General features: G+C 40.9%; 3 protein-coding genes across 5 annotated transcripts; 2 read left to right on the top strand and 1 right to left on the bottom strand.

The window, feature by feature from the left end:
* Positions 1-4,075: 4,075 nt before the first annotated feature.
* On the top strand, positions 4,076-8,474 carry sit (stuck in traffic). Its single transcript, XM_017077484.4, has 4 exons — positions 4,076-4,223; positions 6,251-6,429; positions 6,490-7,055; positions 7,638-8,474. Exons 2-4 carry the CDS (start codon positions 6,369-6,371, stop codon positions 7,896-7,898), a joined length of 888 nt encoding a protein of 295 aa, XP_016932973.3. The 5' UTR covers positions 4,076-4,223; positions 6,251-6,368; the 3' UTR covers positions 7,899-8,474.
* A 2,062-nt stretch (positions 8,475-10,536) lies between these two features.
* Positions 10,537-16,378, bottom strand: bond (james bond). Of its 2 annotated transcripts, none has more exons than XM_065866103.2 (4): positions 16,203-16,378; positions 12,367-12,444; positions 12,113-12,303; positions 10,537-11,611 (listed from the first exon to the last, which is right to left on the bottom strand). In XM_065866103.2, the coding sequence occupies exons 2-4, from the start codon at positions 12,422-12,424 to the stop codon at positions 10,892-10,894; spliced, it is 969 nt and encodes a 322-aa protein (XP_065722175.2). In that variant the 5' UTR covers positions 12,425-12,444; positions 16,203-16,378; the 3' UTR covers positions 10,537-10,891. The 2 variants fall into 2 exon arrangements, with proteins under 2 accessions (XP_065722175.2, XP_065722176.2); XM_065866104.2 differs by lacking the exon at positions 16,203-16,378 and adding an exon at positions 13,150-13,222.
* A 3,964-nt stretch (positions 16,379-20,342) lies between these two features.
* Positions 20,343-24,052, top strand: AdipoR (adiponectin receptor). 2 transcript variants are annotated; one of them, XM_017077487.4, is made up of 7 exons: positions 20,343-20,521; positions 21,068-21,471; positions 22,418-22,516; positions 22,716-23,068; positions 23,125-23,426; positions 23,485-23,564; positions 23,622-24,052. In XM_017077487.4, exons 2-7 carry the CDS (start codon positions 21,112-21,114, stop codon positions 23,754-23,756), a joined length of 1,329 nt encoding a protein of 442 aa, XP_016932976.3. In that variant the 5' UTR covers positions 20,343-20,521; positions 21,068-21,111; the 3' UTR covers positions 23,757-24,052. The 2 variants fall into 2 exon arrangements, with proteins under 2 accessions (XP_016932976.3, XP_065721898.2); XM_065865826.2 differs by lacking the exons at positions 20,343-20,521; positions 21,068-21,471 and adding an exon at positions 22,163-22,316.
* The last annotated feature ends 555 nt before the right edge of the window (positions 24,053-24,607 follow it).

Here is a 24,607-nt window from a genome sequence, read left to right as displayed (position 1 = left end):
AAAAAAATCGATTTCCAGCCACATTTGAATGGTTTAAAAATATAAAAAGAATAACATAAACCAAAGAGTTTCCTTTTTTGGATGGTATATGGGAACTGATATAATATAAAAAACCCTAAAATCCCCCTGGAACCCACCACTGAACAGGTTTAACTAATATTAAAGGTCGAGTGCCGCTAAGGCCGCTAATCAATTGGTCAAACGTGAGCTCAGTTACAGCCAAACAAATCCAGTGAATGAAGAAGATGCTCCCCGTTTCATACCCAAAATAAGTGAAGCTAGAAATATAAACTCAACCGGGCAGTTCGCGTTTTATTTTCTGGTTTATGAGGCAAGACGGCGGGCAAATGGTAAAGTTCTCGGCAAAAAACACACATGTCGCCGACGAGTGTTGAACTTGAAAACTCCGCGATACATAATTTTGAATTTAATTAAGAGCGAGTTGATCCAAGAATAGATCCCTCGTCAGTCAATTAGCAATTAAAAGTTTACTCTGAACTTGACACAGTTGTCGAGCGCAAAAAATCGCAGACGGCAAAATGCCAGCGATACGTTTCGAAAGCTGGCAGAAAATATCAAGAGTAGAATTTATAATTTTGCATTTAAATGAAAACCGCTCTGCGCCATCGAATCTATTAAGCTTCTTAGGCATTTTCTGATCGATCAGGAAACGGAAGTGCGATTTCTTTTTTTCACCACATATTAATCTTTTTGTTTTTCTCTCGTTTTAACGCTCGAAACGAGTTCCTACCAAGGGCAAGCCAACGGTAGTTGTATAGTTGGATAGTTGGGCAGCTACGACTCCAAAAATTCGATTGATCGGAGATCGCGATCGGAGTTCGCGAGAGGCCCGCTAGATAGATCTATATATAAATTTATATATCTTTGCCCATAGCTTCGGCATTTCCGCGCTAGCAAACGAGTTCGATTTGCGCAATTGACTGGGTAACGAGGCACTTTGGATGAGTGGCCATAGAGCATCGACCTGTTACAATCTCATCCCAATCAGTGGCGACCTGTCATGTAATATGTTAATCGGAACAGCTCATTTACCCATTGTTTTCTTACGTGGGTATCTTCTAATCATATGCCTCCTTCGGGGTAAACTCAAAGCTTAATTTTTGGTTAGGGCTTTAATTAAGTCACGTGTATGCGTATATTTCTACTACAATAATTTAATGTGGCAGATTTGAGTTTTAGATACAATCTTGAACATTTTTTTTTAACTTAACTTTGTTAATTGAATTTTCAATTAAATGAAGTTACTTTGTTATAATAAGGAAATATTTCTTTTACATTATTAAAAGGATAATAAATTTAATAAATATTATTTATCACCTATTAATAAACGGATTGTAAGACCCAAAGACGTTCTTTAGTTTATATTTAACGGAAAGCTTTTTCTATAATACGTTTGTTGTTAAAAAATTATTATCTAAAATTTTTAATGATCCTGACCATAAATGCGCCTTTGATCTACCATTGGGGGAATTCCGTAAGTAAATATTTATTATACGCTTCTATGATCATTAATTACAGAAAACAATATTGAAGCATTTTTACTATAAAATCCCTCTTAAATTGAAGTGGATTTTTAAATGCTTAATTTTTTTTTTTATCTTATTATTTAATATTAGTTTATTTTAGTACACGAACTTAGATCAAACTTAGATCCTAACGGCCAAGTATTTCAACATATATTTTTCCAACAAACTGGTAACTCTTAACCGACAAGCTTTAAGCGAAGCTTTAAAAACTCGAAGACCAGATGGCGCTAGCAGCGTGTGAAAAAGCCAAGCTCAGAAATTCAAGCCGGCAGACCGCAAACAACTTTAACGCGGCCAATTAAACATTTAAGAGCCTCATTTGCAATTGCTGTTAACAATCTTACGACTAATTCAGTGCTGTAGGCAATGAAATAAAATCAGTTATAATAAATAAACTTTGCAGAACCTGTTGGACATAGGAAATCGATAATGAAACTGTTTGGGGCCCTTGAAAACAGAAAAGCCACAACATTATTTAATTACTTTATGATGTTCTGTCTCATTGCCAATTAAGAATTCTACAAGCAAAAGAGATTTTGCACATTTGATAGTGGCTCGTGTGACTGTTTTTGTCTACGCAATTTGGCATGAATATACAAACAAATTCGGACATAATTGTTTAACGGTTTGTTGGCCAGTTTGGCTGTTGGCTAAATGTAAATGTTTGCGGAAGGTATTTGCATAACTGGCAGTCACCCCTCATATACAATATATCGAACTCGATCGCATGAATCGTCTGCAGCGACGTTGATAATAAACTAACGTCTTTTGAATACCATTATGATCGGTAGACAAACAAAAGACCCATGCAAATCGTATATACCCATCAAGATATGATACCGGAAGAATTTGGCGCAGGCGCACACGGCGTATGATTGATTCCTGGGAGACGAAGGGATTCACCCACCAATTCGTCCGGTCGACATTCACCCACATCTTATGCAGTCCAATCGGATTCGAACTGGTTAAAGATACGATACGCATAAGTTAATCGGCAAGTTCAAGTTCAATTCGCCGGTGACACAGTTAACTTTTCAGTGACCCCAGCCTCAGCCTCCGTTTCGTTTTTGTAGACTTGCTTTGAAGTCTTGGCCAAAACATTGTTTTTGGATCGGTTTCATTAGCCAACAGACTTGACCCGGAAGTGGGCCTTAATCAATACGCTATGATATTTGTGGGTCGTTAGAATTTAAGCCCTAGGCTCCAAGAATTTGTATGTAAATGGACAGGTAAATACGCAGTCTCCTTGAATAAACTCCATGTTTTAACGGAACCAGCCGCACACACTAAAATATTTCTGGCTGTAAGTCATTCTTTTATTGCTGTTATTAGCAATGTTTTAAGCTTGTTTTAAGCAGTTCTAGAACTACTTGTAAAACGGTCTAGAGAAATTCGCTGACTCACCCTAAAAAAGGTCAACGAAATTATTAACCACCCACGCAATTTCGGTTCGGTTCTAAAGTTCATCGGAATGGAGATGAAGCGTGAAAAAGTATTGTAAGTGGGTCATGGTTGGGCAAGCGGTTTTTTTGTTGGAATATATAAGAGAAGTAAGAATTACCAGGAGAAAACAAAATAGAATGAAAATTTCATTCTGTGGCTATTCAAGACTATTTGTAAAGTTTGTTTTCATTCTCTGGCTAATGATGAAAGTGCCCAGAGGAACCGATAAATAACTGAGAATTGAGAATTCAATAATGCCTTAGGGTGTTTGAAGGGCAGTAAATTGAGGGAAAATGAAAGTATCATTAGGCTAAAAATATATGTGCAAAGAATACTTCTCGTTTGATCTTAGAATTCTGGTTTCTGTGGTTGTAGGCAAACAAGTATTTTGTCATGTTTACTGTTTTGAGTTATATGACATTTAATTTAACAACTCTATAACCATTGGTCCCTGTTTTGCATGAATAAAATAAAATTTATTAGGTTAATTTTTGAAAAAATAAATAATAAAATAATTTTTATATTTATCTATAACAAATCTGAGAAAACAAACTCTTAAAAACATTTTCTGTTTAATCATTTATTATAGTTCATTAAAATTTTAAATATAACATATTTATTATACATTATATATTTTGATATTTTGTCATTCCAAAGTTATCCTCAAAGTTCTACCGCAATTGCTTTGACCAAATCGATCGAAAAGTGACAACTATTGAAGAATATTTTATGATTCTTTTAATTGTACAAAAGGCTGCACAGCCAAATACAAAACGAATTAAAAGCCAAGCGAATTTGGCCTGCAGCAACAAAAAGCCGGCAAAACACGCACAACATTGTCTTTGCAATTATCATAGGAAAACGAGACCAGCCGATCGTTCCATACATTTGCGAATAACGTATACGACTTGAATCCACTTCCACATCCACAAGGCACAAAAGAACATCTCGAGCAAAGCCACAGCTAAAGCTAAAGTCAAAGATGAGATGAAGATGAGCAAGATGCCGAATAGCCGAGACAAAAGTTCGGCTTAAACAAAAACTAAATCTGAAACTGAAATAGAAACAGAAACAGACACAGAAACTGAAACAAAAACAAATCGAAGAGCAGCGGCGAAGAAACAGCAGCGCCAAATCGAACCTATAGTCAAAATTTTTATACATAGCTCCGTACACCTCGGCGGAGTAGTTCAGTGCGCGTACAAGTCTCGTGGGTAGCGGATGCCAGCAAAGGTCTCTCCCTCCTCCAAACTATACTATACTACACGAAACTATACTAAAATTCACCATATAGTGCCTCATATCAGCCTCAGAAAAGAAGCAGATGGAACAAGACTGAAAAACAGTTGTCACGGTGTTAACATTAAGCGTTGTCGCTGACGTCGTTCAAAAATTAAGTGCACGGCAATCGAAGAGATTGCAACAGGTGCCCAAAGCTCTTCATTTGTGTGTGCGAGTGTGTGTTTCTATATATCCGAGTGATCAATCAGATCGAATGCGATTGAGAAGAGGAACTATAGAATTTGTGTCTTTGTCTTCCATAGCCATGGGCTTCAAATCTACTTCAAGAGTTCCCAATAACCACTCCATAAAAAATGATATCATAGTTCGGAGAACGTATATCAAAAGTAACATCAGTTTCAAGTCTTGATAAAAAGTATATTCTTTCGGTTCAAGAAGTGTGTCCATTCTCTAGACTTTGATTTATCATATCATTAGGATGAATAATGATAAAATTGGTTCTTTGCTCTCGGATGATATGATATTAAAGTAATGAAATCCTTTTCTTTTGATAATCATTGAATAAGGATTGTGATCTTTATTTGAAAGTGAATTCTATAACATAGCTTAAGGCATATTTCTTGTCTTTCTCTCCCATTCAAAAAATTTAAAAGTCTCATTCAGAACAGTTGCCATATAAGGTGACTAAAGATCTCCACCTGTCAAGGTCGTTCAACTTTTGCGACACATTTTAATTTGCCAAAACAAACCCGCCTTCGGGTTTTCGGCTTTGACAGTTGGGCAATAGGTGACACAATTTTCTATTTGCTCACTCTAGGCGTTTTCAAGGTCCGCGATCTTCGGACATTTACCAAATGACTAACCAAGTGGAAATGCCTCCGATTTGACTGGCGATGATCAGCCAGACACGACGGCGACCAAAAGATGCGACAGTTGTCAGGTTTTTCGTAGACCAATTCCCACCCATTTCTGACCAGAAACCTATGGTTAGCAAGGTCGTAGATCCAACTGAAAATTGATAAACTGGAATTTCTTGGCTCAGACCAACAAAAGCGTTTAGCACCTTTTGGCTTATTGCCGTCATTTGTCACCCCTCAATTTTCTGGCCCCATTCTGCGCCAAATGTTGCACGTAATATTCAAATAGCCATAGCTGAAGTGCAGGAAATGACCGGAAAGCCGAAGCCAAACCTGTTGACGGCTGATAGCTGGAGTGTTGGCCAACTTGCCCTTCGAAATATCTCCGTTTCACTCGTTTATTATTTCAATTTGTTCCTCACACTTCGCACACTCCACACTGGACCAAGAAGCTGATCAGAATAGCCTCGAAAACGACGAAAGAAATCATAATGCTATTCGATTATTGTGGTCTTAATCGGCCTTTGCCAAGTTCAAGTGTGAGACTTCAAGTCAATGAACGTGATTGTGTGGATTTTTAGCATGGCTTGTTGGTTCTCTAATGGTCCTTCGAAGAGCCAGTTCTTTGGGATGATTAATCATCGGGAGTGGAGGAGTACTTCACTCACAGTCTCAATCCCACTTTTAAAAACGGCTTCTGTTGAGATCTCTTACGAACTGCACAACACAAACATAATTTCCATGGCTTTGGCTTTGAGAGTGGGTCTCAGTCTTATGCGTTCCACACGTGAGGCAGGCAGACAGTACCCAATTTACGCGGGCCGTGAGGCAATGGGGCAACCATATATGACTAGATGACTATAAGGTGGCCACCAATTTGTTGCGGGCTGTTGTGCGCTGCGGTTGTTTAATTCATAATAATGAATATAATTTACTGTTACTGTTACATGATAATTTCACGGCATTTCACCGTCACCGTCACACTAGCTATTCTCCTTTGCGTCTGATTATTATTTTAATTTTATTTATTTTGCCTGGGCTCGGCAACAGCAATGGCATTTGCTGCCCGAGAATGGCATTAACATAACTTAAATGCGAAACTTGAAACTCGAAAAGATCTTTCGCTCATCCAGACTCCCTTCCAATCTATCCCCCATTTAGATTTCGCAAAACTCGTTCGTTGCGACGCAGGCTTAGCAGATTTTTGAATTTCACACCGAAGCGATCGAAGCTATATAATCGTATTTGTGGAAGCAAGAGGCCACTGAAGAATTTAAAAATGGCAGCCGTCAACGCAACGCAGGTGGACTATTGGAACTTTCTGTTCACAGATCTGGCAGGTGAGTGGGGGTTTTTTACTTGGAAAAACATAAGAACATAATATAACCGGGTAATTGTAGATCCCCGCACCAATGACTGGTTCCTCATCAAGTCACCGCTGCCCCTTCTGGGCATACTCGCATTCTACCTCTTCTTCGTGCTGTCCTGGGGACCCAAGTTCATGAAGGATCGCAAGCCCTTCAAGCTGGAACGCACCCTGCTCGTCTACAACTTCTTCCAGGTGGCCCTCAGTGTGTGGATGGTCTACGAGGGCGTGGTCATCTGGCAGTATTACAGCTGGCGGTGCCAGCCGGTGGACTGGTCCCGCACCCCCAAGGCCTATCGTGAAGCCCGTGTCGTCTATGTCTATTACCTGGCCAAGATCACCGAGCTGCTGGACACCATCTTCTTTGTGCTGCGCAAGAACGACCGCCAGGTGACCTTCCTGCATGTGTACCATCACACCGTCATGCCCATGATCAGCTGGGGCACCAGCAAGTACTATCCCGGCGGACATGGTACCTTCATCGGCTGGATCAATTCCTTCGTGCACATCATCATGTACTCCTACTACTTCCTCTCCGCCTTCGGACCCCAGATGCAGAAGTACCTGTGGTGGAAGAAGCACATCACCAACCTGCAGATGGTGAGTACTGCTCTAGCTTCTTTACTGTCGGAAGTTATTTTGAGTGTCTAAGAGGTTAAAGTGTTTAAAAATGGTTAATATAATAATTACAGCCCACTTAATGACAATTTTAGGAAAACAACGAAACAGGAATTAAAAAGGGTATAAAATGTATAAGTATATAATTTAGTGTTCGATCGAAAAGTGATAAATCGCTCTATTTTGTATACCCAGAACAAAATCCGTTCTCAAAACCGTTCTCTCGATCTCAAATGGTACTCATGATTCATTCAATCTTAAATTCTCAAAATCAAGATGAAGAGTTCTTGGGTTGCACTTTCATCTCTACTTCAAGATATCTTTGTATCTAAAACCAATCCAAAGAATAGTTGCTTCTTAATTTCAAGAACGTTTCTTCTAGTATAGGTGGGAAGTGGAGTTCTTAAATTAAGAGCATTTGATTCTTTTTTTGCGGGGTAAAGGGTTATATTAGAAATTGAATGCTTTGTTTCGTTAGACATGGAAGATAAAAACACCCAAAATGTCCACCACTTTTGTAGACACCACTAACCCCATGACCATACCATTTTCTTCCCATTGCAGATCCAGTTCTGCTGCGCCTTCATCCACCAGACCCAGCTGCTGTATACCGATTGTGGCTACCCCAGGTGGTCGGTGTGCTTCACCCTGCCCAACGCAGTCTTCTTCTACTTCCTGTTCAACGACTTCTACCAGAAGTCCTACAAGAAGAAACAGGAGGCCGCCAAGGCAAAGGCTCTGTCGGCGGACAACAACAACGATGGATGTGCCAAGGACCTCAACAAGGCGATTGAACTGCAGCAGGAGAAGCAGAAGGCCTTGTAGAAGGGGTCCAGAGACCAAACACCCACACCCACCCAACCTCACCCACCACCCGCCCGCACCACCCCCACAATCCCCCTTCAATACTCGTACAAAAAGCGGGACAAACCACCCATGTTCTATGTGCAACCTTGTTGACTAATTTCTTAAGTAATCCGCCGCCAAAAAGACGTTAAGCACGCAAAAATAAGAAAATAAGAAACGAGACGAATATATATTTGAGCAAATGAGGTTTTCGAGACACAGATACACATATTATGTAAATGTCAATGTAAATGTAAATGTTCAAACAGTTGAAATTGCTTTTTGCAGCCATCGTCATCATCGCTCCGTTTGATGTTCGCATCTGGCGGACCAAATGAAAGAAGTCGTATGTCTTTCGGCCAAAACTGAACTAAGTTAAGTAAACAGGCAGAAGAAGCGTTAGTTGTGTAAATAAGTGTAGGTACGCATGCGAATGTGTTTTCGTTAGATTTTATATACGTGTGGTATGTAAAGTAGGCATAAAACAAGTGAAAAACTAGCAAATAACAAACCCATAAAATAAACACAAACACATTTTACAAATAAATCTAGAATTTTTTCTACAAAAATATCGAAAAAACAATGAGATTTATTCTTTGCTTGATGGATGGGAAATGGGCGGGGCTTAGAGCTTATGGTGGTGAAATCACTAAGATAAATGTTATTAAGGACACTTTTTGTAGTTATGACCTTTAAAAATAAAAATATATAAATATGAACATATGCTAATTAACCTTTAAAGGAAAATCTTTTCTTTCTAAAATTAATAGCAAACTTAAAGTGAAATATTGTCTTAAAGACTTTTAGATGAAGAAGACATTTAGATGGTATCGTCATACAAAACATAATGATATTTTAAAAGCAATTAATTTAATTTGCGCCAAGCTATAAATAGTGAATATAAATAATTCAATTAGTGAATAATTAATAATAATATCTGAAAAATTATATAAATTAATAAGATCCATTTAAATTGGTGTCATACTGAGCGAATAAATCGTATTTGGCCTTGAAAATTTTGCAGAAAAAGCCATTTCCTGTAATCATCAGTGTTCACTCAATATTTATTTATAGAGTCATAGCATTTAATCTTATTTGTCTTGAAGATAGCATTGGGGTATCTCCCAAAGAGCAGCCACACCCATTCACATCCTAATGTAACCATTCATGATCTTGTTTAACCTCAGATAAATCACTTGAGGAAACCTTTTCTCAAGGAACCGACTTAAATCGAAGCAAAAGATGATATAGAGAGTCGAATCTATTCATTCAGCTGCGGAAGCCAAGACATCCGTAAAATGATGGGTGATTTGAATATGAATGGGCGTGGCTAGAACAACAGGTCTTTGGGGTGATGCAGCAGGTCCAGTTCATGAATTTTTACGAGGCTCTGGAAACACGACTTCGCCACTCATTAGAGCTCATTTCGCAGGCACCTTGAGAAGCAGACGAGATAAGATTTTGATAAATTCCGCAGCCTTTTATTGATCGATCAGTCACAACGGAACCGAAGCGGAAGTGAAAACGCATCTTCAAGTGGGGTTGCGGCCATCCGATGTGCGGATACAGTATACTGTATCCAATAAAGCCGGTTTGGAGGCTTGACCTTGATCTTGACCACAAACACGAGAAAGAAAAAAAGACAACCTCTGAGCCAAAACTCGGTTTATCTTCTGGTCCAACCGGAGCTTATATGCCAATATTATTCCAGTTTTATGGATTGATCAGCATAGATTCTATCAGTCCCGGTTCAAGACAAAGCAGAACAGAACCAGAGAAATATCAGAAAAATTTCCATAATAAAAATTTGGGGTATACTTTCAGGCCGTTGTTGTTTTTCCGCAAAAAAGAGTTTGACCTATGCAAATTTGGCAAAAAGCGAGGGCATGTTTATAAATACACGCCTACCTAAATGATATATATCAAACTCTTTTATTCAGGCCCTTGAACTTTGACTCCAATGAGAAGAAAAAGCAACAAGCCTTTTTTATTCGCAATCTGCATAAATAAAACTGCTACATGTGATGCTGGGCATATGTGTGAGTCAAGGCGAGGGAAAAAATTGATTAGAAATTCTAATTTGGCAACGACATTCTCCCAATCGTCGCCAGGGTGTCTAAGCCGGGCCAGAAAACAGGTCGGCTCATAATGTTGCATAATCATCCCAGCACGTGTACACTTGAAAAAACAGGAGATTAAGTAAATAAAAAAGTTAAATTTATTTAAATTCTTCTGTTCCCAATTCTATTTTTAAGAAGTGCGCTTCTCATATATCATAAAAAAGGTGTTCTGAAATGGGTAGCATAACTAACTTGTTTGCCAAATGTATTTCTAAGTGTTAATTTGCAGCTGAGACAATTGGCAAAATCAGTGGTTAACCGACAGCTATTAATCATGTTTTATGGCCGGCAAATATATGATCTCTTCCCGATCTGCATAATTTTATTTCGGGTGGCTGGAGCGCGTGGCAGGCAGTATCATAAATAATGGTATCCAATGGGATCCGGTTCGGTTGCCTAATGAAGAGGTTGCTCCTCGTGCAGAATAGAAAACCCCAGAATCCCAAACTCCAAACCTCAAAACCCGAATTTCGCCGGCAAAGAACACAGACACACCGTTTGGTTTTTATTAAATATACAAAATCAAAGTTTTATTGAATTTTTCTTGTTTCGAGAAACGATTTACGGCTGCATTTCATTAATAAGCTCTATCACACTAGCACACACACACTCAGCTAGAAAAACATTAACACGTACTCAGTCAAACTTGGCCACATTCACACACTTAGGGTTCTAGCTACTTTTTGGGTTTGAATCGTCGCCTGCCCGGCATATAAACATTATACAAGTTATTCTCCGCAGACTACAGATAAATGGTAAAGGTAAAGATAAGAGTTACGAACTAAACCCCGCGCTAAAGGACGTAATTGCTAAATAACTGAAAACCCAATGATACCAGGTAGTATCGCTCTCTCATTCCAGCTTCATCGGCTTCACGCTGTTGTTGTTCAGATCGAGGTAGGCCTTTCCAGACTGTCCGTTCTGCAGGATGTGCTTTCCGGCGTTCATCGTCTGGGGCATGCAACCCATTCCCCCGGCGGCCCTCAGGGCGGATTGGGCCAAACTGCTGCCGGTGGTGCGACTGCCGCCATCCAGACTCTTGGCCTTCTTGTAGGTCTTGCGGTAGAAGTTGCCGAACAGGTACAGGAAGATGATGGTGTTGCCCACGAAGAAGAAGGTCAGCGTCTTGGGCATGTTGCAGCCCTTGGCGCCCACGGTCAGCATGTAGCCCAGGATCAGGACGAACTGGATCAGCTGGATGCTGGTCATGTACTTCTTCCACCACAGGTACTTCTGGTACTGGGGTCCCATGGCGGCCACCATGTAGTAGAAGTACATGATGATGTGCACTCCGGAGTTGAGGATTCCAATGATCACGCCCTGCTCCCCAGGAGCATACTTCAGGTAGCCCCAGGAGAAGAGCACCGTGATTGTGTGATGGTAGACGTGCAGGAAGGACACCTGGTTGTCCTTCTTGCGCAGCACAAAGAACGTCGTGTCCAGCAGATCGATGATCTTCGAGAAGAAGTAGAACCAGGCGCCGGAGTAGAGGGTCAGGTTCTGCTCCCTGGTGCGGTTGATCTCGCACTTCTTCGAGAAGATCGAGGCCATCACATTGCTCTCTTGGATGGACTGTAAGAAAGGTAAGGGATGGTTATTAAACAGGTTAACAACATATATAGATAAATAAATTAAAGGGGTGCCACAGAAATCGCAGGGCCCCATTCAGCGTAAGTTTCTTAAGTTATGTTATTATGTTATGTTATATAAATCAACCACGACTTAGGGCTGAAATGATTTCTTAGGCACCATTATATAGCTGTATTTTTTAAATTTTTACTGCTTTTTTAAAGCTTTTTTTTATAGTTTGATTTTAAATAAATTCCATTTGGACATTCACGTGTTTGTGATCTACAATAGGGAGAGTTCATTCATTCATTCATTAAAAGGCAGCGCTACTCCGCAATTTGTAGTCTAACAATTGTTAAATTTTAATTTTATGTTTAGGTTCAAGACTAGAATTTTAAAAGTACAAAAATTCAAATGCAAATCTAGCTTATCCCGCAATTTTGCGCGTGGCTTATTAAAAATGAATAATACATAAGTCAGGATCGCTAATTTTTATAGACTCACCGTGCGGCACATCCAAATGGAGTACAAGACCTGGAAGGCATTATAGAAGACCATGATGCGCTTGAGGTCCATGGGCTTGCGGTTCTTCATGTACTCGGGTCCGATCTTAAGCACAAAAGCCAGGTAGACCAGGACCACGCCCACCACGGGGGCAGGGGAGCTCATCAGGAACCAGCTGTCCACCGTCTCATCTGGGGAATAACAGATTGAGTTAGTATATATCATATATATTATGTTGTTACTTTTCAACTTACCCACTCCCTTTGAGAGACCGGAGATGCGCTCCTCGACAATCTTCATGTAGGTCGTCATTTTGGCTCTGCAATTGGCAACTGGAAGAAAAGATTTTCGAGCTTTAGAAATTTTCGCCCAAAATCGAGAATTCAGAGCCCGACGTCCGCACGCCGCGTTGCCAAAATATTGAATGAAAAAAGGTATTCTAAATCGCGATCACTTGGAGAAGCTCGGCACGTTTTTTTCAGCTCGGCTTGCCGAGGAGCGTGATTTGCATTGGAATTTTGTAGCGACGCCAATAATTTATTAATGAAAGGCGCGAAGAAATCGCTTATTAAGCTATCCCCAATTGAATGATGAATGACGACAGCAAGTCGGGGGACAAAGATTAACCATATAGCTAGTCATATCTGTCGAAGATGTCTTTAAGATCTTAGATTCTTGACTTAACCACGACCGCAAGTCAGTGGCTTGGAAACCTGAAAAGAGCCGCACTCAAGGCTTCATTTGAATTTCTCGCCTTGGCACTAAAGTTTCGACTAACTTTGGCATTCATCTTGGCATCTATCTGGGCATCTGTGTATATGTTTTTCGTTTTCAGTTAAGACCGCCGCGGCACACGGACTTAATGTTCTGGCCAATAGAACTCGTGTTCTTGCCTCTGATTGTTATTTAAATTGCACGCGGAAAGAGTTTGATTGCAAATGACCCATCAAATGTATACAATTACATGGCAGCCAGAACTCGTTTCGTTTGATCATTACATAATGATTCGGTTGCTGTTCTCTTCATTAACCACTGACCTAGCCAACTCAAACCGGAACTCGTTCGGCAGAAGATTCTCGAATCGATATATATATATAGATTAGTTTGTATAATTAGCTGCTATGCTAAAAGATATCCAGTTTGCAGATCCGAACGGAGTAAAACTTGAACGATTCTAATATATTTTGTACTTTGACAGCAGGGCCTGCTTTATTATAATGATTCTGCGATGACTGGAGATTTGTTCTCTTCTTGTAATGGCAGCACTCTTCATGGATCACATGGCGTGTAATTAGATTTGGAGAGTCTGGTCGAAGAACAGAGCAAACACCTGCAGCAGTCGCTAATTGGACACACTCGGCGTATGATTGATATGTGCTGACTACCGCTGATCGACAGCGACTGGGACTAGGTCTCTGTCAGGGTTAAAGCAATCCCAATCGGAATCGCAATCGGAATCGGAATCGCCTTCCCATGTCCATATATCTATTTGGCTATATAGACGTATAGCCGTATAGCCATTCCCAGATTCCCATTCGTATGCAAGACACTTGGCTTTCGATAGACTGACACTGGAGACAGGAAAAGTGAGCTGGCTGCCGCATCGTCATCATCATTGTAATGATGATAATCACGATGATCATCGACCAAAAATGTGACGCCAATTGAAAGTCAGGCGAGTGTTTCACTGGCTGCCTTCACAGCTGCTGACGTTGATCCACCTGCCCCCCTTGGATGATGGTATAGGCCCCCTTTTTTGGGAAACCCCCAGCACCTTTTGCCACACATTCGGAGCACCTAAAGGCCACTTCTGCCGGCAGCAGCTTGATTCTATGCCCAGGTCTTCCGCCTTAAATAAATTAAAAATAAACGCAGAAGCAACAGCCACATATTGCCGCGCACGCATTAAAATTATGTGTATTGTATGCATAATTGATTTTCGCTTTTGCCAATTTCTGTACCCTTTAAGAGCTCAGCTGCCTTGTCAGCATTATCAGAACGGACAGAGGCGATACTCCATACTCGATACTCGATACTCGGAACTGGGTTTATCCAGCACTCGAACACGGCTTTGCCATAATTCCAAATGTTGTGACTAATACGAAAAGTATCTAAATACCCAAAAGCGCTGTCCGTCTGAGTCTCGGTGCGGAAAAGCACCGAAAAAAGCGTTAATTTTTACGATTTTGCCTCTAAAAATAAAAGGTTTGAGTAAAAACAACTTAATTTGCCACTAATTCGAAATCTAATGAAGGCCGATGGGGCATTAGTCTTTCATATCTGTCTTTATATCTGTCTTTATATCTGTCTGTGTGTATCTGTATCTGTATCTTTTGCTGCGATTTAAATGTTGTTAATGTGCCACAAGCAAAAGCTGCAAGTTTTGCATGTTTATTTTGCAAGATTGCGCCTAGAAGGCAGAGGTATTTTTGGTGTTATGTCGCCACGTGTCTACACAGGAAACAATTTCTATTAATATAATTCGGTTCGGGAATTTTTAGATCAAGTAAATTTTAAGATATGTTAAAATATTTTACTGCTGGGATTTCGTCTTGAAGTTATTGTAACTTAATTAGTAACTAGTAATTTTAAGATCTATAAAATATCAGCTTTTATTTTTAAAGATGCTTCCCCAAACTTTCTATCTCTAGCTGCCTGTGTATATTGTAATCCAATGGGGCGGATGTTTTTCTATAGATTACAGGCCTCGCAGCACGATTTTCACACGCACTTGAGTGTTCGCCGAATGACAGCAATTAGCCATGTGAAATTCCCGAATACATTAACATTAGCCCGTACCCATTGAGGGTTCGAAGTTGGGAGGTGTTGCAATGCAACAGAATAGCTCACTCCATAAATGGCATGGGTTCTAAGTACAGGGTATGACGCCGGGTCGAGTAACCCGAAAATTGTTTAATTTTATTTTCCGACGCCGTGCGCATTGTTTTCCCCGACGTGGCTCGAAGAGTGCAACAGGTTAATCATTTAGTTTTGCCTGTGTCAAGTGCACATGTTTTATGGTTTCATGCTTGCTTAGCGCTGTAAATTAATTTTTTCTGCCAGCCGAGGCATTTACAGAGGAGGCAGCAAATCGCGCCGAGTCAGCCAGCACTTGGCGAACCGCAGAAACGCCACATATACATCCAAAACTATAACCCACACGGGGAAAAAATATACGTTTAAATACCTATAATTATTGGAATACTTTAAAAATGCTGTTAAAAAAATAAAAAAGGAGCAGAAACAAGTAAGTATTTTTCTGGGTTGATACCGCCATATAAAATATGAGTACAAGTACCATGACCATCTCATTCTAAATAATATTCGACTTGGAAAAATGTGATTTTAATAAATGCTTGTCTGTTATTGAAAAATGTTTTTGAAGCGGTAGTTGTTTATATTTATAATTTCCGAATAATTCCCCAAAAGTACCATTTCTTCCTGTGCACAGCCAGCCAGAGTTTGTTGCCGGTGACTTTTTGGGCCGACTGACAACCTTTAATTACTTGGCAAATATTTGCAGCGATAATTGGATTTTTTCCTGGCCTAAACTTTTGGAGCGTCTGTGTTTTCGTTAGAAACTGTAACGGATATACTATATACCCCTTGGTCTCTTCGTGGGAACTCGGACTTCTAATTTGTTTGCCTAACCATGAAATGTGGTCATCTTCGCGAGGGGGTGTGGATAATGGCCAGTTGCTGGATGGTTAGGTGGCTGGTTGGCAAGGCCAGTCGACCGATGCAGCTGCAAATTGAATCGCAATCGATTACAAGTTCAAATCGTTTAGTTTTGGCCGCCTCAATGCTGCAGCCAGAGTCTTGGCCTTGGCTGACTGGCAAAATTGCAGCTCCTCAAGCCAGTTTTCAGCGTTTAATCTATGTACGATGCATTGGGTTAAGGTCGACGAGAAAAATCAGACGGTGGCAGTCGAAGTTGCAGCAGCAGAGTTAGCCAGGCTTAGACGGGCAATGGCTACGGCCAATCCAGTTTTGGCCCACTTTGAAAACGAACCAAGAACTGCTCTCTAATTTATGCAACACTTTCACAACTCGCCTCCCCTTCCCAAATAAATTGATATCACTTCCGTACCTGTTGGGTCTTGAGTTTTGGGTTCTGGATTCCCTGCTTCGAAGCTCGAACTTGGCTAACACACACACGACGCACTGCCACACACACACTGTCGCACGACCGTAGCCTGGAGATTCAGCTTCAGATACGGACTCGAGACTCGGACTCGACTGCGGCAAACGCCAAGAAGACACTAATATGGAGTTCTACCCGCTCGGCTGTATAAATAAACAAAATGAACGGGCTTCGCGGACCGGCCAACATTTGACGCCGCCGCCGCCGTCGACGCGGGCAGCGCAGTCGACGCTCGGCCCGCTCGGCGTATACTTAACCTTTTTTTTAATACATTTTTGCGTCACTCGGCCAGGTTCGATACGATGCAAGTCGAAGTCGCGTTAATGGCCAATTCGAGTTGCGCGCTCTTTTCTTTTTTTTTGTTTTTCGTTTAGCACTATTCAGTTTTGGTTTCTATAGTGATTTTTGGCTTTCTGGTGCTAAGGTCAAGTTTGAAGCAATTAAAGCGAATGTCTGAGGCGAGAAAAGAAAGCAAAACTGCTAGCGATAGCAGCTACATACCAAGCTGGGTTTTCTTGGTTTATTTTGAACAAGTTTATTAACCCTTTCCCGGTTGGCCAAAAAAGCATGCAGATCCTATCGCAAAAAGAGCGGCAAAAAGAAAACGAAAGCAAAGAGGGAAGCAAAAAAGTACACAGCGAAAATTAAGTACAGAATTCTTCAGAGCTAAATGAAATATGCAAAGTATCTGTAAATGTATGGTAAAAACTTAATTAACACAGCATACTACATCATGCATCATCATAAACTAATATTATATGGCTACAAAAAGCGAGGGAGATCTTGCCTTTATGCCACTGAAAATTCTAGGGATACGTTTTTGAGAGAACGTTAGCTGTCTAAGTTTTGCCAAAATGGGTTGAAGTATTATTAAAAATATACATTTTTATTAATAGTAATCTCTTTTAAGTGATAACTTAGGTGAAGTGGCTTTTGCGTCATCCCAATGTCTTTGTTTTGATATTGTTTTTAGAAAACCACAGACCATTTTGATCTTGTTCAACAAAATTAATATAAAACAAGGAAGAACGCTATAGTCGAGTACCTCGACTATCAGATACCCGTTACTCAGCTAAATGGAGATATGCAAGCAGCAAAGCGAGATTAAAATGCGCCACCTACCGGCGTTATACAGATTTAAGCGTTATAGGCGTTAGAGTGGGCGTGGCAAAATTTTTTTTGATCAATCGATAGGTATTGTCGAGACCAATACATTTCAGTTAAAATTTTTTATCTAGCATAAAAATTGTGGGCGTCACAGGTTTTCGCGGTTTGTGGGCGTTAAAGTGGGCGTGGCAAACTTTTTTTTGTGTCAATCGATAGGTATTGATGAGACCAATACATTTCAGTTAAATTTGTATGTCTAGCATCAAAACTGTGGGCGCCACAGTTTTTCGCGATTTGTGGGCGTTAGGGTGGGCGTGGCATATTCGCGTAATAAACTTGCGCTGCGTACAAGGCTACGGAATCTAAATCTGAAATCCCAATTCTCTATCTTTGATAGTTTCCGAGATATCTGCGTTCATACTTACGATTTTTTGAAGTTTGTGGGCGGTTTATGGGCGTAAGAGTGGGCGTGGCAAACATTTTTTTGGGTCAATCGATAGGTATTGATGAGAACAATACATTTCAGTTAAAATTTTCTATCTAGCATCAAAACTGTAGGAGCCACAGTTTTGGGCGGTTTGTGGGCGTTAGAGTGGGCGTGGCACTCTACTGAAACAAACTTGCGCTGCGCAGGAATCTCAGGAATCTGCGTGCCTAATCCCAGTATTGTAACTCTCATAGTTTCCGAGATCTCAGCGTTCATACGGACAGACGGACAGACGGACAGACGGACAGACGGACAGACGGACAGACGGACAGACGGACAGACGGACATGGCTAGATCGACTCGGCTAGTGATCCTGATCAAGAATATATATACTTTATGGGGTCGGAAACGCTTCCTTCTGCCTGTTACATACTTTCCGACGAATCTAGTATACCCTTTTACTCTACGAGTAACGGGTATAACAATTTGAGATATTATGAAGCATTTATTAAAAACAAGTACTAAGTAAGAAGTGATACAACATTAAATCATATTTATTTAAATATCTACCCAGTTCATTAAAAAACCCTGGCTAAGACCCCTTTAAAATATTTTACCTTTAAAATGTCCTTATTTAGTTAAAGTAAGTTACTTTATTTGTGAATGATAGCTATATTAATTTAGTGTGCTTGAGTACCAATTGCTGACCGATTTAGCTGATTTTTTTCTGTGTGCTCTTTCCTCGCCGCCAAATTGGCTTTAAATAAACCGCTGGACAATTGATTTATTATCGCTGTCACGTTATTCAGACGGACTCAATGGGCAGCACACATATGTACGAATGTAGGCGACACGCCCCAACTCTATTACGGGCACTTACTTAACTTACGCAAACAGGGATTTTCGGACGTAGTTAACACATTTTTAGCCCGATGGGAAGCGATGAGCCGGCCCATTGATGGGAAATTTCACTCGCTTTCCCATAATCCCGAATTATGTGACCCAATGCTCCACCCACGTGCTAAGTGGCCGGTCAAATATTCAAATATTTGCCAAAGTCGATGCACTGCAGCTGTATTGGTCACCGCTCTTCCGGGTCTTTAGCATTTCCATTTGAGCCACATGGCGGCGGGCCAAAAGCAAAAAGCCGTTTTGCATTTGTTATCGTCCGCTCGTCTTTCAAACGGCGCATATTATCGGCGTTTCTCTTTCGTGATATTGACCCTGAACTTCAGCGCTACTAATATTAATACAGTCGATTAATACCGCTAGTCGGGGTCTCTGTGCGAAATCTGCTCCTTGGCCGAGTTTCTGACGGAGCTGATCAGAACGCCGAGAGCTGATTGATGTTATTGGCCCGGATTCGTCAATAGGGTTTCGTCTTTATGTGGTGCCCATGAGGAAAGCAAGAAAACAAGTTCTATAGGTACTTTTTTCGTTTTGAACGATTTAATAAAACAAAGCAAAATGCCTAAACGTAATAGTTTTTATTTTGCTTATACATATCCAATAAATATTCTATGGGCGCTATTAAGGAGTAGTTAAATTACGTTTATGAGAGGTAGCCAAACAAGTGAATTTTTATTAGGCCTGCATGGTCGGTTATATTTCCTGACTATCAAAATATTTGGAATTTTAAGAAGTTAAATATTTTTCTTCTATATCAAGTAGTAATTTTTGTTTATAGGCTTTCATTTTTATGGTTTTTATAATTTAAAAGATTAAAATACCGTAATTTTGATTAAATCTTACAATTTAATTGAAAAATTTCGTTATATACATTTTTTATTAATTTCATAGAACTATTCCTGTGCGAACATACACTTGTTACCGACTACTGATTTTCTAATTTTTTGCGGCTATAATATACAAATGCAAAAATTAAGTCATTTTGACATCTAAATTTAAGCTTTTATTATTTAAATTTAAAAACCACTAGTTCTTGTTTTGTTATATAAGACAGTATATTCCTTAAGTGCTCGGCGATGAGCTTTCTGACTTTCCGGAACCTAACCAATTGCATATATATGCAAACTTAAGTAGGCAAAATCCACGGGAGTTTACTTTGCCATTTCAACACTACCAGTTTTGAGTTGACATCATTGATTCATTGTTAATTGATTTCAAAAAGGGGCTTTAGGAAAGTTTTTAAAACAATTTCTCTGTAACTTTGTTGTTAACGAACTGAGGAGAAAGACTGTATTCTGATAATTTACGTCTTGTAATTTCGTCACGGTCGACAATTTCTCATGAAAAGTATATTGTATGTGAAGTATTTAAGTAAATAACCAATATTTAACCAGTAGAATGATCACCTTTGATCGCCATTAAAAAGTTGTGAGCTCCCAACCATGTTTGAGTAATAATGAAAGCACCTTGTTTACCGGGAGCAATGAGATTTTGTGTTTTGGGTTTTTAAATTTTGGCGGCAACTTAGGGAGCTGCCATACTGTTTTACTTTGCTGTTACAGACGAAGCAGTGTTGGCAGTTGTTAACAGCTGTTGGAGCCAAGTATGACCGCATTTCCTGCTATAACATATGTCTTCCAGAGATTTTCCTTTTCCGCAAAGGCAGCCACACTGAAAGAAATCAGAAAAAAAATTGTATGGGAAAACAGATGAAAAACAGCAATTGTATTTAATTAAAACAAGTGCAGCAAGTAGTTTTCTGCGCCAGTGTTGACTTCTGGTCCTGCCGTTGAAGTGACGCCAATTGCGCGACTTTCGAGTGGTAAGTGAATAGTGACGAATCGCCAGTGAAATCGAGTGATTAACCCTTCACCTGCCTGAAACTTCGGGAAAATGAATACTGAACTGCGCAACTGAAGAGCTGGTGTGGGTTAAACCAGTTGGTAATATTCCCTTTACACGTGGCCTTTTCACTGGGTTTCGTGTGGATCGTGATTTCTCTATAAAGGTTTCCCCGAAAACGCACTTGCACTTTAACCCACCAAAAACCCCGCGTCCCATTTGGACCCCATTATGTAAAATCTCAATTGGCAACTAATTCCCTAAGTGATAAACACACAAAGCAACACAAACTCACAAAAACCAGATACACACTTGCACTGCACATAAACCGATTCATTGGGGAATACAAAGGTCGTTTCATACTATACTATACTATACAAAGCGATCGGGACAAACTAATAAACAAATAAACAAATACATATCGCATTTCCCAGTTAAGCTAGCGTTGAACTAGCAACCGTTTCACATTGCCTGCGAGCAACTAAATTCAAACGTATCATATTGAGCAAAACGTTTTGTATTACAGAATCTATTTGCGGAGTGCCCAACGGATCCGGGATCATCTAGGCCATGGATTCGGCCACTAATCTTCTCGAGCGACACAGCTCGACGGGCGATTTAAGCAGTGGACCTGCTGAAGTGGAGGTTACCACCCGGGCCAGGGCCACCTTTGGCATGGATGCCGCCGGAAATTCGACGGCCGAGGGAGTGGCCACCACCACGGCCACTCTGCGCTCAGCAGGATCCGACGAGGACATCTTCGAGCAGGTGCAGATGATCTTGCGTAAGCGACGCGGCTGGGGCCCCGAGGATTCTCTCAACCCCAATGATCTGGACCTCCTGGAGTACGACGATGAGTTGGGCGAGGAGGACGATGCCGGCTGCCCATTACCCTCCACTCCGGAGGACACACAGCTGATCGAGGCGGAGGTGAGTTGGGGTTACCAACCTGCTGTTCCCTTAGGTGGAAAAGTACAAGTTGAAATCAACAAAGCATGTGGTGAGCTCTTATCGCTGACCCGCCGCCAAGTGGTTATCTTCTGCCACTTGTTAGTCGCAATTTTCCGACTGCGCAGGCAGTCATTTGAATGTCGAACTCTTATCAATACAAATGTTGCATTGGCCCAATGACTAGTTGCCACATTTAAATTTACCATAGCCGTCGAAGGCGGTAAAACCTTATCTTGACCATTTCTCTTGGTTTATGACTAACTAAATACAATTGCTCAATTTTTACCCTATTTCACAGCCGTATAAAAGTAAAACCTTATCTATCTATGCCTTTAATGCCTGCTCATAAGCTGTCAAGTATAATTCCTTGATTTCAGGCTTATATTTTTGCCAATCGGCACATCTTGCTGACTGGCTGAAAGGTCAGGCTCAGATTAAATTCGAAAAGCTTAGGTATAGGCCTTTACACGACAGATACTAGAAAAATAGGAAAAATTCTCGTCGATACGGTGCTGATAATGCTCGGAGAGAAGACAGTTTCGGTCGCGCTTATCTTATCGCGCGAACGCATTCGGTGCTTTCTTGTTCCGCCAACAACGTCTAAACAAATTGAGCCGACTGAGTATGCGACTGGTAGAAGCTTCAAAGTACGAACGCTCATTGTTTCGCACACTTAGTTCTAGTTCTGTTCGAATCTCTGTTAGCCGCTCAATATGCAGACCCAGCCGGAGGTTGTAGTGCGTGTCAACCCGGATCTGGAGCCGGATGCCAGTCAGGAGGCCAAGCAGCAGGACGCAGTCGAGGCGGAAGATGAAAAAAGAGTCGTTAGTCCCATTCGCTTTTAGTTTTTCTTTGCGATCCCGTAGTCTCAGCTTTTCATATCCGGTTTGAGGACGCTTTAATGTCTTATCAATCTATCCCACAGATGACGGAAGTGCTGAAGGCTGGCGTTCTCTCCGATGAAATCGATTTGGGCGCATTGGCCCACAATGCCGCCGAGCAGGCGGAGGAGTTTGTGCGCAAGGTAAGCGAATTGTTTATGCCAGGTGGAGACTGGCATAAGAGGAAGATACCCTATCAAGATCTTCGATATTTTGTCAATTTTGTTTTCCTTTCAATAAATGGTATATGTCTTGTGACTGTCTTTTTTTTATGTGGTGGCTTGTTGTTTGTTTGTTACCCATTTCGTTAAATCCTTTACTAACTTTTTATCCTATCCCTAGGTCTGGGAGGCTAGCTGGAAAGTGTGCCACTACAAAAATCTACCCAAGTGGCTGCAGGATAACGACTTTCTACACCGCGGTCATCGCCCACCGCTTCCCTCATTCCGCGCTTGCTTCAAATCGATTTTCCGCGTGCACACGGAAACTGGCAACATCTGGACACATCTCTTGGGCTGCATTGCCTTCATCGGCGTGGCTTTGTACTTCATTTCGCGTCCCTCGGTTGAGATTCAAACTCAGGAGAAGATTGTCTTTGGCGCCTTTTTCATCGGGGCCATTGTGTGCCTGGGATTCTCATTCGCATTCCACACACTAAGCTGTCACTCGGTAGAGATGGGAAGACTGTTTTCTAAGTAAGTTTTGACAAGCTGTTGCTATTGCATTTTTATTGATTATTTTATGCCTACAGACTTGACTACTGTGGAATTGCGCTGCTGATCATGGGCTCCTTTGTGCCTTGGCTGTACTATGGCTTCTACTGTCATTACCAGCCGAAGGTGATTTATCTGTCTGTGGTGTGCGTTCTTGGCGTTCTCTCCATCGTTGTCTCGCTGTGGGACAAGTTCTCGGAGCCGGCACTTCGGCCCTTGCGCGCTGGCGTGTTCATGAGCTTTGGTCTGTCCGGCGTGATTCCAGCGATCCACTACAGCATCATGGAGGGCTGGTTCAGCCAGATGAGCCGTGCCAGTCTGGGTTGGCTAATTCTCATGGGTGAGTGCTGCTAAATAAGGACTATAATGATAACTTAATGATTATATATAATTTGTAGGCCTTCTCTACATCCTTGGCGCCCTGCTGTATGCTCTCCGTGTTCCCGAGCGCTGGTTCCCTGGCAAGTTCGACATTTGGGTAGGTTTTTGGATTCATTTCGACCTTTGGACTCGCCTAACATTCTATATTTCGCAGGGCCAATCTCATCAGATATTCCACATACTGGTCATTGCGGCTGCCTTTGTTCACTACCATGGCATCTCCGAAATGGCCATGTACCGCGTGATGTACAGCGAGTGCACCGTTCCCATCGAACCAATAACCTTCTAGATGCTGAAGCAGATGCCAAGGATCAATCATCGTGAAATCGCATACAATCCCATTCATTTTCATACAAAGAATAATGCGAACTAGCGCAGTTTTACAATGCAACCTTTTTAGCGTTTGGTGAGCATTTGTACCTTGTTATTCAAATTCGACGGAAACATATTTGCGACACAAAAACTCACAGTAAAATTCCGCGCATTTATCATCAAAATCTTACATAAAGAAACCTAGCAAACACAGTTGATTGTCGAATCAAATCTGCAGTAGAGTAATCAATATATGTACAATTATTTATAAAATTCCAATTCGTCTCTTTAATGTTAATCTAAGTTGATCGACCTTTTGGGGTAGTGCAGGATAGCTTGCATCTGGAATTGGCAAAATGCTAATAACCAGTTAGGAGTCATCGCGAGATGACTGCCGCTCAGGGTTACCATTGCTATGAAAGTTTTCAAAAAGCCATCCAAGCAATTTCTACTTTAAGTTATTCAATTAGAATATCCCTTTGTGGAACTAGAATATATCGCTTAGAATTGTTAGGATTGTATGGACTAGTGAACATACATTTTTGTCGTTAAATGGGGTCTGATTTAACATGCACACTTATACACTACACACCATACATCTCGCGTCCATATCCAAGCACTCGGACAGCAGAGCCAACGCGAATGGAGCCTACGATATTATATCACCGTATACATTATAATTGCAGATCTATCACAAAACATAATGCGAATCCAAACAATAAACAACTGAAAAGACTTCTAAACTGTGGCTTGGTGATACTTTTATTAAGCCATATTTTTTATTTCTTGACAATAAAGAATTTATATTAAGATGGCTGATTGCGATTT

The sequence above is a fragment of the Drosophila suzukii genome, chromosome 3 (genome assembly GCF_043229965.1).
Source record: "Drosophila suzukii chromosome 3, CBGP_Dsuzu_IsoJpt1.0, whole genome shotgun sequence".
NCBI lineage: Eukaryota > Metazoa > Arthropoda > Insecta > Diptera > Drosophilidae > Drosophila > Drosophila suzukii.
This window is presented reverse-complemented; position numbering and strand designations above follow the sequence as displayed.